Raw genomic sequence first — 12597 nt, forward strand, 5'->3', positions numbered from 1 at the left:
TTGTAAGAGGAAGGGAAAGCAGCAAGAATGCAGCCTTGACACTTGTGCTTTGAATGGGCTTGTAAGAATAAAATGTTTATATTAATCGATACATTGTTTTGCTAGGCCATTTCTTAACTTTTTCTCCCAAAATTTGTTCTCTCAGCAAACTGCACTCTACCTTGTATAAGAGTTTCTCTAACTTTGGTGGGGGTACTTGATAGCTCTTTGGTGAAAGCATCAGGAAATGCAAACACTTGTAAAATTTTGTTCATGAAAGAACACTAGATTTCTCAGACCTACTGTTCTAGAAGTCTTTAGTTTTGATCTGTAGTCTTGAAAAGTTTTTAGGTTTGAGCACAGGAAGAAATTTCAGTTAAAACGAGATTCTGTCAAGCATTTGAAGAGAATGTACTTCCAAAAAACTTCTGGTTTTTTTAGGTAGTTTAAAGTATGTCTTTATATGGTGCAATAACAGTATATCTCTAGGATTGTATGACTGACTGATACAGAGCTCACATGTTCAGTCACAGTAAATTTTGTAAAACATTTTTAAAAGAAGGGTGGGGTGAGTAGGCTGCTTAATGAAAAGTCTGACTCACTGCAACGAATCTCTCAAGGAAAGATTATATACCATAGCAGTGTAAAATTATGATAAAGAGTGAATAGAGTGAGATGCAGACATTTCAGATCTAGATTTTTTTCTTCATTGTGGAATATTTGAAAGTTTAGTAATTAACTCTTTTTGAAATATTGCACTCTGTTCACCTTAGAAATAGAACACTTATCAGTAACTTGTTTTCACAGGTATTTGTTGCTGCTGTGGTATTTGTTCTTTTAGCATCATAAATACACTTTTTAAAAGACACTTTATAGAATTGAAATGTAGTTGCAACGAGTGGGTCATTGCAAATGAAGTTGAGCTATAAAACACGTCATTTTTTATTATAACCATATTATCTTGGTTGATAATTGTTTCTAAACTTGATTAATTGCTACTATGATTTTGCTTTTGTGTAGCCTGTCAATACAAATTGGCAGTGGAACGGTACGAGTGGAATAAGCTGCAGAGCGTGAAGTCCATAGTACCCATGGTTCATCTCTCATGGAACATGGCTCGAAATATCAAGGTCTCAGATCCAAAGCTTTTTGAAATGATAAAGTAAGTTTTACTTATTTGAACATCTGTTGTGTGCTTTTCATACATAAACCAGTAGTCGACTTGTAAGTAATTCTTTGTAAGACCATTCCTGAGAACCAAACCAAAATTATTTCAGATCCTGTTTTTCAAACACACCATTTATAGATATCCTTAATTTTGTTATGTGTTACGTGATGTTATTGTGGCATAGCTTTAGAATCATCTAAGTAACTTTTTAGTTAAATGTGCCATAGACTTAATTCAGCACTTGACAGAAACAGTTGGCTTAGATCACAGCAGCTGCTCAGAGTATATACAATCAGAAATAAGAAAATTAGGTTATCAACCCAAATATTAGAATATTTATTCATTTTTACAGCAAAGTTAAACTTAATTTTACATTTCTAGAACTTCTAGTTAGTGTTCTCACTCTATCACTTGGAGATCCAGTATAAATCTTTTAAATAGAGGCAAGTAGGAATTTGAAAGCCTTCTTCCCTTTGCTCTTTCTTTTGAACAATGAATTGATTGATGTGTAAAATGATAATTGAGTTTAGTGACATTTCTCATACAATATTCCAAAATGCAGGAATATTCCAGGCTTTAAGAGTCTTGAGTGATTTTCTTTGAAGAGTGCAACTTCAAGAAAATATAAATCATGTTGCAGCATCATACCTAGGCTGAGGAATGAATGACCATTTCGGCATATAGTGTAGGTTTGTCTTAAGAAGAGTGGGGGAATGAATTCCAAAGGAAATTACTCATCCTGAGAATCCTCTGGTAGCAGCACTCTCTATTTTGCCTAAGTACCAAAGCACTTCTGAGCATTTCTTAGTCTTATCAACATCCTGGATCCACAAGCGTTGAATCCTTTTATTACGTGCCTTGAAATGGATCTTTAAAAAAACAGGTGAATTAATCTGCAAAAAAAGGCAAAGGAAAAGAATTTCAGTTTTTTCCCCCAGTAGGATTTATTGGTGACATCTGAGTGAGACACCTTTTTACAGTAGGAATTTAATTTAGGCTTGAACATCTGTTACAGAATAGTGGAATTGGTGAAATGTTAAATTTATAAGGACCAAGAATGTTGGAAGTAAGACAGGGAGGATTATAGCTGCTGCAAAACTTGATTATGGGATAGCATGTATGTGTGAATAATTGCTTAAAAACTAGTAACTGATATCTAGGGTAAAGAAAATATTTGCTGAAGGCCTGACAGTCCTGCCCCTTCAATTATGCAATTAGTGCTCATATTCCAAATGCCAGCTGTCGTAAAAGGGAGAATAAAAACTAAATAGTTAGAAATGAGAAAGAGGGGGAAAAGAAACAGGGTGTGGGAGGGAGGAAGCCAAAAAGTCCATTTAAAAAAAAAAAACAAATCCACAAGCTTTACTTCACTTTTATCTTTATATATATGTATATATCTTCCCAAGCCCAGCAGGCATCTACTGTAAAACTCAAAGCAGTTCTGGAATGTTTTTGCCAAAACATGATTTTGATATTTTTGCCGCCTGTATTTTGCATTTGCACAAGTTTGGGTTTTTTTGCCATAATTTAGACTTAAAGGGAGAAAAACATGACTGAGCACAGCATCCTCCTCCCAGAGAATCTTTTAAAACATCATGGAGAAACACAGAGGACAAAATGGTAGTTTCCCGTTGTCTTGCTGGCTGACAGCAACTCAGCTTTTTCTAGCAAATTTTAGGTGTACATTACAAATAAACAGAGATGCTGAGGAGCAGATAGAAACCTTGGTCGTGCATGCCTTCACTTTATCCAGTCCACTGAACCCATTTCCAGTTTGCTTGGATTAAGCCCTCCTTCCAGGTTGGTTGGCAGCCAGATCCCAAGTTCCATGCTGTGTATGCAGAGGGGAAGAAGATGGGATGATCAGCTCTGGTTTGTGGCATCCAGTAGCAGAAGCCTGAGATAACTCTTCATGGTGGTCACTCCTGTAGTTATGGTTTAGCTTTTACTAGAAATGGGTGTCACCACAGTCTGGTGTCTGGCCTTGGCTTTGTAATCATACTGGAAATGCAGAAACCTTCGTAGGTTTTCTTAAGTTACGAGAAAAGTTCCCTAATTTTCCTGTGGACAGCTTGTCTGCAGGAAAACAACACCAGCTGGGAAGTAGCTGTTGTCCACTGCACCTGTATTTTCTTATGTACAAAGTATAGATAGACATTTGTGTGTTATACATATGTGAGTGTGTGTATGCCTGTGCATAGAAATGCCTGAAAAATAGTGATTTTTGATAGACCTGATTGAATTTCTTCTTGGATAGCTGACTTCATTTGTCATCAGGAAATAAAAATAAGTGGCACTGCTGTCATCTTTTTGCCAAGCACAGGTCTATCTAAAATTGCACATCGAAGGTACATAAAGTGTTTAGGTAGCTTTGACTTCTGTCTCTGGGGCTTCTTAGGTATCAGAGTAGTACAAAAGAATAACTCTCGGAAAACGATAAAAAGTAGTTTTTAATTCAGTTTGAAAGATAAATACAAATATATCTTAGTGGGTTATGTGAGAGTAACCACTGCAGAGGCAATAAACTAAAATTTGAGCATACATCTAAATTAGATGCATCAACAGATTAGCAATGAAAAGAAACAGAATAGCAGAAGGGAAAAAGTAATAGAAGGAAACTTTGCTTTTGGAAGAAATCTGAAGCCTTGTTATATTTTTAGTTAATGTGCAGTTCAGTGCTGTCTTGGTAGATAAAAGGCAAAGGGCAAAACCTGAAACTTTCTCATGAGATGTTTTTGAAGGATTTGCTTTTAACAGTAGAATTGTGAGCAGGAACACAGCAGACAAAATGATTTAAAACTTGGCTGAGGGAGGACAACCCTCAAGAAAAGAAAAATTAACTGCAAACCTCTTCTTAGATGGAAGCCAGAAGGACTTTTACAAATGCATCTGAGGAAGAGAAGAATTTTAGAGGTAGTGCGAACATAGTAATAAAGGCTTAAAAAATTAATTCCAAAGTCACTGAAATACTAAGTTCTTTTACAAAAATAGTTTCAGAAATGTAAAAGAACATGACATGGGAGAAGTTATTTTGCACAAAACCATGAAGCCGGATAAAATACATTTTAAGTATCAGGGAAGATGTATTACTGAAAGGTACTAAGAGGTCAGTTCTGGGTTGCCATTGGGATGATCTCCATACTTTGAGAAGTTTTACTCCATATCTAAATATTCAAACACTTTTCTCACTGCTCTTCTAGAATAAATCAGGGTGATGTCCATTTTTAAATCTTCTGTTAAATATTTGAATTTGACTGGACATGATTTACTCATATCTACCTGTAAAGAATTTGAGAGAGAGAGATGGTGTAGATTTTCTTATAACTGAATTCTCACTGAACAAGAATAAAAGCAAGTTTACAGTACTAAAAGCTGACCCCATTTAACTTGTACATTGTGACTCTGCTAGGCACCTTTTTGGCTTTCTTTAGGCTTCTCAAACTTCAGGAAATAGTGCATTTTCAAAGGGATAGTTTGTATCCCTTTTCTCATACTTGACAGTATGAAATAGTTAACATTTATATTTTCAAGTGCCATTACTAGGACCTGAATTTTATCCAAGGAGAGGAATTTCACCATCTAGCTATTGTTTTCTGCTTTGGTTGCAAATTTGGCAGACGTTGCAGTGATACTGTAAGTGGGTTACATTTTGGGCACTACTTTTTTCACATCAGTAACGCTAGAAAGCTCTTCCAAAATAACACTTTGAAAATTCTTGGAAGTCAGGAGTGGAGAACAATGGTGGCAAGTGTGCAGGTGTGCTTCCAGTTGCTCTTTGGCGTCCCTGAAGACTCTTGCAGATAACAGCAGAAGAATGGTAGCTCCTAAGTTTATTTGACATAGGGCTGCACTGCACAAAGGATTGCTTTTCCAAAGTTCCTGAGCTTGTCAGGAGCACGATGGCCCAACACTCGAGTGAGTCAATACATCATCTACCACATATGCTTGGCCTTGACGTCGTAAGTCCCACTCACATCAAACTTCAGAAGTGTTGAAGGAGTCACAGCTTAATGAGCTGTATAATTTTCTTGAAATTTGGTATGCAGAAATCAGATGTTTAAGAGAGAAACACACTTTCAGTTTTGGGTTGCCCTTACAGTGAGGGTGTTAATGAAGCCATGGATTTGTTTTTAGTGAGGATGAACAGTATGAGTGTAAAAGAAGAGGAGAGTATCTCAAAAGTAAGCCCGAGACTCTGTTAACTACTTGGGAACACATGAAAGAAACTTAAAAAACAAAAAATACAGCATGTATATATTACATGTTTAAGGCTTTAAAATGAGAGGATCAAGTTGAAAACATTTGATAGAACTCTTGAGCACTTTGTTTTCTGTCCAATGTTTGTTTTTCCCCTTAATTTTTTTCAATCTTCCTTCTGCATCTAATGAGCATGTAACGTAACCACCCTGTGGAGGAGAAAATTAAAGGCTGCAAAGGCTGTAGCTCAAATAAATAGCATAGCTGAGAGCTAAAATTATTGTAAATAACATTGTAATTTAGAAATCTGGTGACCTATTTTGCCAGCTTTTTTTTAGAAAATATCTATAGCTCATAAAGTGCTAGAGAACAAGTTATATTTTCTTGTACAGAAGAGAGCTGTAGAGAATTGTGTCAATAAATTTTTTTTTTTTTAGCTTTTATGGAAGTATGACAGGGAATTGTGGATTTTAATTTGACATTTGAGTGATTCTTTTCTTCATTCATAAAATAAGTGTTAGATTTATTTTTTTCTGTAAATCTTTTTCTTTTTTTCTTGCGAAAGGACTTACTTCTCTAATACCAACCTGTGTGTTCGTTTTCCTTTTTCATGGAACAAGATACATGTTGGCAGAATCTGTTTCCATTGTGTGTAGAATGACTCCTGGCAGAACTTGGGGTTTCAGACTTGGGATCGTTGAAATTAGTGGTGCTGAGGAAGTACCAGGGTTTTTAGGATGTTAAAACAGTTCTTTGGACTAGGCTGTCGTCACACAAAATGTAAACAGGTGTGTTGAACTTGGCAGTTCAAGCTCACTTTGTGCTGAGAAATTTATAGTTCAAAATAAAATACGTGGATCGCTTTTGAAAACACACTGTTTTATTGTGCTTAAAAGGGCATTCATGCGTTTCAGTCCAAAAAAGGAAGGTACAAAAAAGAAAGGTACAGCCTGTTTGCAGGGCAAAGGGGGCAGTACTGAAATGGAACAAAACTACACAGAGGTCCGTGAATGAGCACATGGTGTGACTTCTCCCCAAGTCGTGAGTCCAGTGAGTCTTACTAGGCAGCTGGTTTTGAAATCCCAGAGTAAGAGCAACCTCCGGGTACGGGGGAAGAAATTTCAGCCTGTTTGAGTCTTGCTGTAAAGTTGAATGTCGAACTGAACACACAACTGGTTTTGGTTGCAGGTACTGCCTGTTAAGAACTCTCAAACAGTGTCAGACACTGCGGGAAGCTCTGATTGCTGCAGGAAAGGAGATAGTCTGGCATGGGCGAGCGAAGGACGAGCCAGCTCATTACTGTAGCATTTGTGAGGTCAGTAAGAATATGTCTTGGGCTTGTGCACTACTGCAGTATTGATTTAAATTTTGCCCTGTCTTTTGTTGTTGTTGTTGTTTAAATTTTGCTTTTAAGTTGCAGCATCTTTTCTGTGCTGTGAGCACATATATGTGATGCAGCACTGTCTTCAGGGAGCTTATCCAGAAGTTTTTCTGGACACAGCCTGTATTTTGCTGCAGCCTCTCCCACAGTACTTCCACAACATTGTTTTTCACTAGGTCGATTTCCAATTCTCAGTTATTATATCCCTTCCTGCATGTAATTTGATCTGCTGGGCTTCATTTTAAAGGTGTATCTGTTTTCATTTCAGAAGTGAACAACACCCACAGAAGAGAGAGAATTTTAAGTGTATTTTTTTCACAGGACATACCTTTTTGCTTAAAATTTTTTATACTTCTTTCTGTTAATAGTTGCTTTAAACTATGGGATTATAATTTTCAAGCTTAAAAGAAAATAAAATTTTCCTACCCCCTGAAAATCAGTTCCTAGTTATCTTCTGGCTGAGCCTCTTGGGCAGGATGAGCACGTGACTCAGTAGTAAGGAAATAAATCACGAACTTCTTTTGCAGACGAATTTTAAAAAGGAAAATTAGGTATAATTGTTATAAATCCCCACCTTAGTGAGTAAGCCCCCTTCAGCATATGAATCCTGCTTTGTCAATATTGACCCAAAGCTTTCCCGTAGCGCTGTTCATGCAGACATCCTAAGTGCAATATTGGTGGTTTTACAATATTTCACCTCTCTGCCTGAGCCTTAGGAGAACAGATTTTTTCCATGAACAAATCTCATTTTTCTCTTTTCATGCGTGGGGTAAGGTTGTAAATCTTGAAGAAAATACAGTTTTTCATGGTTTAACTTTTTAAAAATTGAAATTGTAACGCTTGGCTTCGTGTTTCCCTTCTCATAGGTGGAAGTCTTTGATCTGCTTTTTGTCACTAGTGAGAGCAATTCTCGAAAGACCTACGTTGTACATTGCCAAGACTGTGCACGAAAGATAAGCACGAACCTGGAAAACTTTGTGGTGCTAGAACAGTACAAAATGGAGGACTTGATGCAAGTCTATGATCAATTTACATTAGTAAGTCAAATTAATAAGTGGGTGCATAAATACATTATTTGTAAAGCAGTTGTAGACTGTCTTGGTGCTCCACTGTACGAGTACCGTGGACTTTCTGGTGCAAATGGAGGTATGGGTTGTGTGTGATATTTACAGAACAAAACACTGAAGAGTCAGAATTGTGTGAAATACTTCAGTAACTTACTGCAGAACGTAACCACTGAGTTTTCAGGAAAAGTATGATGTTACAATTCATAAAGTTGTGGCTTTAAAAATCCAATAGAGATCACCTGAAGACCATAACTGGATCAGATGGAGATGGGAAGAATCAGGACAGTGAAGCTTGGAGAAACTAGCACCAGGTTCAAGAGCATCTCTAATACATTGGTTGTGGTATGAAGTCAGTATAGCAGCAGAGCATCCTATGCACTCAGACCCCTTCCTTCCCCTTCCCCACCCATCCCTACTCCCAAATCGGCACTGTCCTTCTGCTTAGCAAGTGGATGCTCTCAAACAGTTCTGTCTTTTGGCTTGGGGCCTCCTTTGCATTTCAATTTAAAGCAAAAAGCCTCTTTGCCATTATAGCTTTGTGCTATATATGGCAGCCTCCTGCTTTGAACTGTGTCAGCACAACTGTCCTAACGTTTCACCCAGGTTTCATTGTTTCAGGCAAAGATGGCTTTTTTGTAACCACGATGAAAGCGATGCTGGATGTATTTATAAGCCTTGCCTTTCTGTCAGAGGAGACAAACATTGGACTAAGTGTTATGAGAATTTCATATTGAATTTATTACAACAGCCCAGTAAGGGGCTGTGCCTTTTGGTTCATTTCCAGGTGCTGCAGAAAATGTGTGTTTAGTTATTTCATGTATTGTTAGCATGCTAAGTTGTGATCTTTTGAGTTAAGGCCTCAAGGTTCAGCAGTAGAGGCTGGTGAGAGTGTGGGACCATGTCCTCTGAATTTAATTCTCTTCATTAGTCCTACAGAGCCTGAGATGGTTGAACTTCAGTTTATACTTCTAGGAGGTCACTGTCATTATAGTTTGTGGAATACTGCAATTTCAAAGTGATGATCTGTTATAGAAAAGTATATAAATAAACACCTGTTCTCAGATACTTCATCCAGTTGAGTGGAAATGGGGAATAATGTTTGTGTGTGGGAGAAGAGAAGGGGAGGGAGGAGCGTTTTGTTATCTGTGTTTATAACACTGTGTAGGTAACAGTAGTGATGTTGTCCCTAGAACAAGGGTTCTCAACCTGTGAGTAGCTCCTTCCCCCACCAAAACCTGAGGCTGTAGCCCTGGAGGACAGTAGTGATTGTTCTCATGTGAAATTGATGTGCTCATTCATTTTTTTTAAAGGGAATACGGTCTCAGTTGGGAAGAGTCATAGCCTAAAAGTGACATCTCTCAGATGTAGGAAGAGAGTTAAGGTTTGTTGGAAGAATAATCTCAGAGAGCAAAGGTACAATAGGCCAGAGAGACCCTTTGGGGTAAAGTACACAGAGCAAACGTGGGGATAAGCCAGTGTTAGTGTTTCATAAGTGGGTACTGTGATGTGATCTGGAGTGTCTTTAGAGACTGTGAGCAGCTTCTTGAAGGGATTCCACTGAGGAGCAGGAAAAGAGAATAAAACGCCATCAGACTCAGTATTTTGATGGAACGCCATGAAGTGCAATACTGGGGAGCAGAAAGGTATCTTCTAGACCTCGTCTCCTGAAAGCAGGCAGGAGGAAGACACGTGGCTTCACTTTTGAGGCTTTTTGTCCCCATGTCAGAGAATCTGAGACCCTTTCCACTGATACCCTCACTTCGGGGGTATGTGTTATTGTTCAGGTGGAAGAGGGGAAAAAAATGAAGGCATTTGGAGAGCCACAAATGGACCATGCCCCTCCCCACTGGTAAACAGGTTGAGAATCCCTGTTTTAGAATATATAAAGTTATATCTATACTGAGCCCATGTGGTACTCTTTGCTGCCACAATGGGACTTGTTTTGGCAGCTCACATCATATTAACACAGATATCCCCATGGCACACTCCAATCTACAGTATAGACAAAATCCTGATGCAAAGTATTCATAAAATACATGTTGTATTTGAGTAAGTTGGAAAAAAATGCCAGTATCTACTTGAAAGAGTCTTGAAGTGTAAAAAGAGTAGTGTGTGTGACTTTAAACTCTCATGGTTGCAGTTTGTGCAGGTCTTGGTTAAGCACGGAGTTTTGCACCCTTGTAGAAAAGGTAATTTAATGTTTTCTCTTTCAGGCTCCTCCATTGCCATCCTCCTCATCTTGACATTTTTTCATGGACATTAAATGAAAACTTTTCTGATATTCAGGAAGTGACCCAGTTCTGCACCACTGATTTTTGTAGCTATCCCGTAAGGCTGCTGGCTGAAAGCTGTGTCTATGCAACCTTCCAAGTGCGGAGTGTCAACCAACTGGACAGGAGAGAGCACTGCCTCCTACTCCAGAACTCAAAACAAATAAAGCTCATCCAGCTGTACTTCAAAAAAAAAAATAATTCCATGTTTTGTATATATCTGACAAAACTGGCAACATTATACAGACTACTGACTTGAAGACCACCTCTTTTGTATTTCTCTGTTTCTGGGCTGATGAGTTGGTTTCATCCATTTTTCCCCCTTCAGAATTTCCCTTGGAAAAAGTACTAGCTTAGCTGGTCATTTCTTTGTAAGGTAGTTAGAAATTTTAAGTCTTTCTTTGGGCAACATTTTTTTTTTTTTTTTTAATGTGAAGAGTTAGGTGATATAAATTTTTTACTGCTTTTATGTTTTTCTGTCTTGTTTTGAAACCATGACGGTTACACTTTTGGTTCCTAAATAAAATTTAAAACAATTAACAGCCAAGTCACAAAGATAAATGGGTTGCACATAGACTAAGGAATAAACTTCAGATTTGTGATTTTTGTTTCTAATCTTGATGTAAATTTACACTATTTATAAATACATATTTATTGCTTGAAAATATTTGTGAATGGAATGCTGTTATTTTTTCCAGATTACCTGCCATTGAAATTTTAAGGAGTTCTGTAATTTCAAACACTACTCCTATTACATTTTCTATATGTAAATAAAACTGCTTAGCATTGTACAGAAACTTTTATTAAAATTGTTTAATGTTTAAAGTTTTTCTATTGTTTGAGTTTTAAAAAGATTTTATGTACAGTGCCCAGTTTTTGTTCTTTTTTGAATCTGATTATATATATTTTATATATACTCTTGTGCTTGTGTATATATATAATATATATAGAAACTCGAATATAAATATGTGTATAAAGATTTAGAGACTAAATTTTTCTCGTTTTAAGTTTTACATCTATGGTAGATTTGAGGTGTCTACTGTAAAGTATTGCTTACAAAAGTATGATTATTTTTAAAGAAATATATGGTATGTATCCTCAAGACATAGAATGACCTTCAGACTGGTTTATTGTTAAATTGCACTTTTTGCAATAACAGACCAATAAATAGTTGCTGCCAAAATGTAGTAGTAGAAAGTAAGTAACAGCTAAATTTTAAAGCTCTTCAAGAAAATACCGGCTTTGACAGGAAGTTTGGCACTAGTTTTAGAGGAGGAATGAAGAAGATGAATTGGTGGGGATGTTCTCTAGATTTCAACCAAATTGCAACTTATATATTACAATATGTTCTATTAACGATTTTAAAAGTGAAGACTGAATCATCTTGGCGTCATTGTTGACCCCAAAAAAAGGACGTTGTTTTGTGGTATTCTATTGTATTTTCACATATTTTGTAATACGAATTCACTGGTAAATTTTTGAAGCACTAGGTTTATTTAGGACAAGTTTATAATATATCATTGTAACAGTTTGCAGTTTTAATGATGGTATTTATTTTAAGTTGCTCCTTTCTCATTAGCTTCTTGGAAATGCATTAAATCTAAATTTCAAAATTGATAGCTTTCTTATCGATCAGAGTTGACTGATGCAGAGGGTTCTGCATCGAGCAGTATCTCATAATTTCTCATTAGTGGGGTATGTTAGTGATTGCATTGTTAAATTTTTTGTAATCAATGTGAAGTGTTAAAGGCACAGAGCATGTGAGTAGTTTCTTTTGAACAAAAAGAATCGCCTCTTACGTTGTAGCTTCAAACGAAGGGTGTTTTAATGAAGAATCAGTACAGCTTATCTAACGCTGTTACAGCAGTGGAACCATAGTTATTACTGACTTTCTTGCTAGTTCTTACAACACTTGGACAAAAGGGTGTAGAGATTAAAGAAAAGAGTTAACAAATGCTCTTGCCAGCAAAATTATCAACTAGCAGTTAGGAAGCCAGTATTTGCAGTTCTGTAAAGATGTAAGTCTCAGCTCTTGATAACAAACTCTACAAATCATAATTTTTTTTTTTACTTATGTATTTTATGCAGTCATAAATATTGTAATCTTGACAAACCATGCTGCAACTGAAAAGCTACTCCTTTTACAGTAGTCTTAAACCCAAATAAAAGCAAGATACACTTACCTCAACTAATGGTAAACAAAAAGTCCTCATTTCTCAGTGCTGTAAAAGAACGTTGCTAATTAGGGAAAGAGCTACTGTGCTCTAATCAAAAGGGCTTTGTACCTTTCCTCCCCTTTGCAAAAGAGGATATGGCATTTCTACCAAGGAAGAAAATCCATATTTTGCCCATGAACAAAGTAGACCAAACCAGTAGAGCATCAGGCAGCATTGCTCGTTCTGCGGGAAGGTGGTGTCATGAATTTGTCTTGCTGCAGGGCTTTAATATTTTGCAGTTTTCATACTTCTTAATCACACTTTGCTCCCAAGCCATGGACAGTTTGGATCCATAAGCTGCTATGATTTAGATTGCTTT

General features: G+C 36.9%; 1 protein-coding gene across 14 annotated transcripts in view; it reads left to right on the forward strand.

Annotated features, from left to right (window-relative positions):
* Positions 1 to 12250, forward strand: part of KDM6A (lysine demethylase 6A) — a 151347-nt gene extending 139097 nt beyond the window's left edge. For 7 of the 14 annotated variants that reach the window (XR_003544672.2, XR_003544675.2, XR_003544673.2 and 4 more), the window contains 4 exons: positions 1000 to 1141; positions 6533 to 6659; positions 7592 to 8103; positions 10006 to 12250. Coding sequence is in view for 7 of the 14 variants with exons in the window: in XM_027742044.2 (XP_027597845.1) it covers positions 1000 to 1141; positions 6533 to 6659; positions 7592 to 7762; positions 8025 to 8081 (497 nt within the window). In the remaining 7 variants the exon portion in view is untranslated. The remainder of the gene's footprint in view (positions 1 to 999; positions 1142 to 6532; positions 6660 to 7591; positions 8104 to 10005) is intronic. The other 7 variants (XM_027742045.2, XM_027742047.2, XM_027742050.2 and 4 more) reach the window with 2 other exon arrangements.
* Positions 12251 to 12597: the final 347 nt, after the last annotated feature.

Source organism: Pipra filicauda, unplaced genomic scaffold (genome assembly GCF_003945595.2).
Source record: "Pipra filicauda isolate LSUMZ 115617 unplaced genomic scaffold, ASM394559v2 scaffold18_size4552066_pilon, whole genome shotgun sequence".
In the NCBI taxonomy this organism is placed as follows: domain Eukaryota; kingdom Metazoa; phylum Chordata; class Aves; order Passeriformes; family Pipridae; genus Pipra; species Pipra filicauda.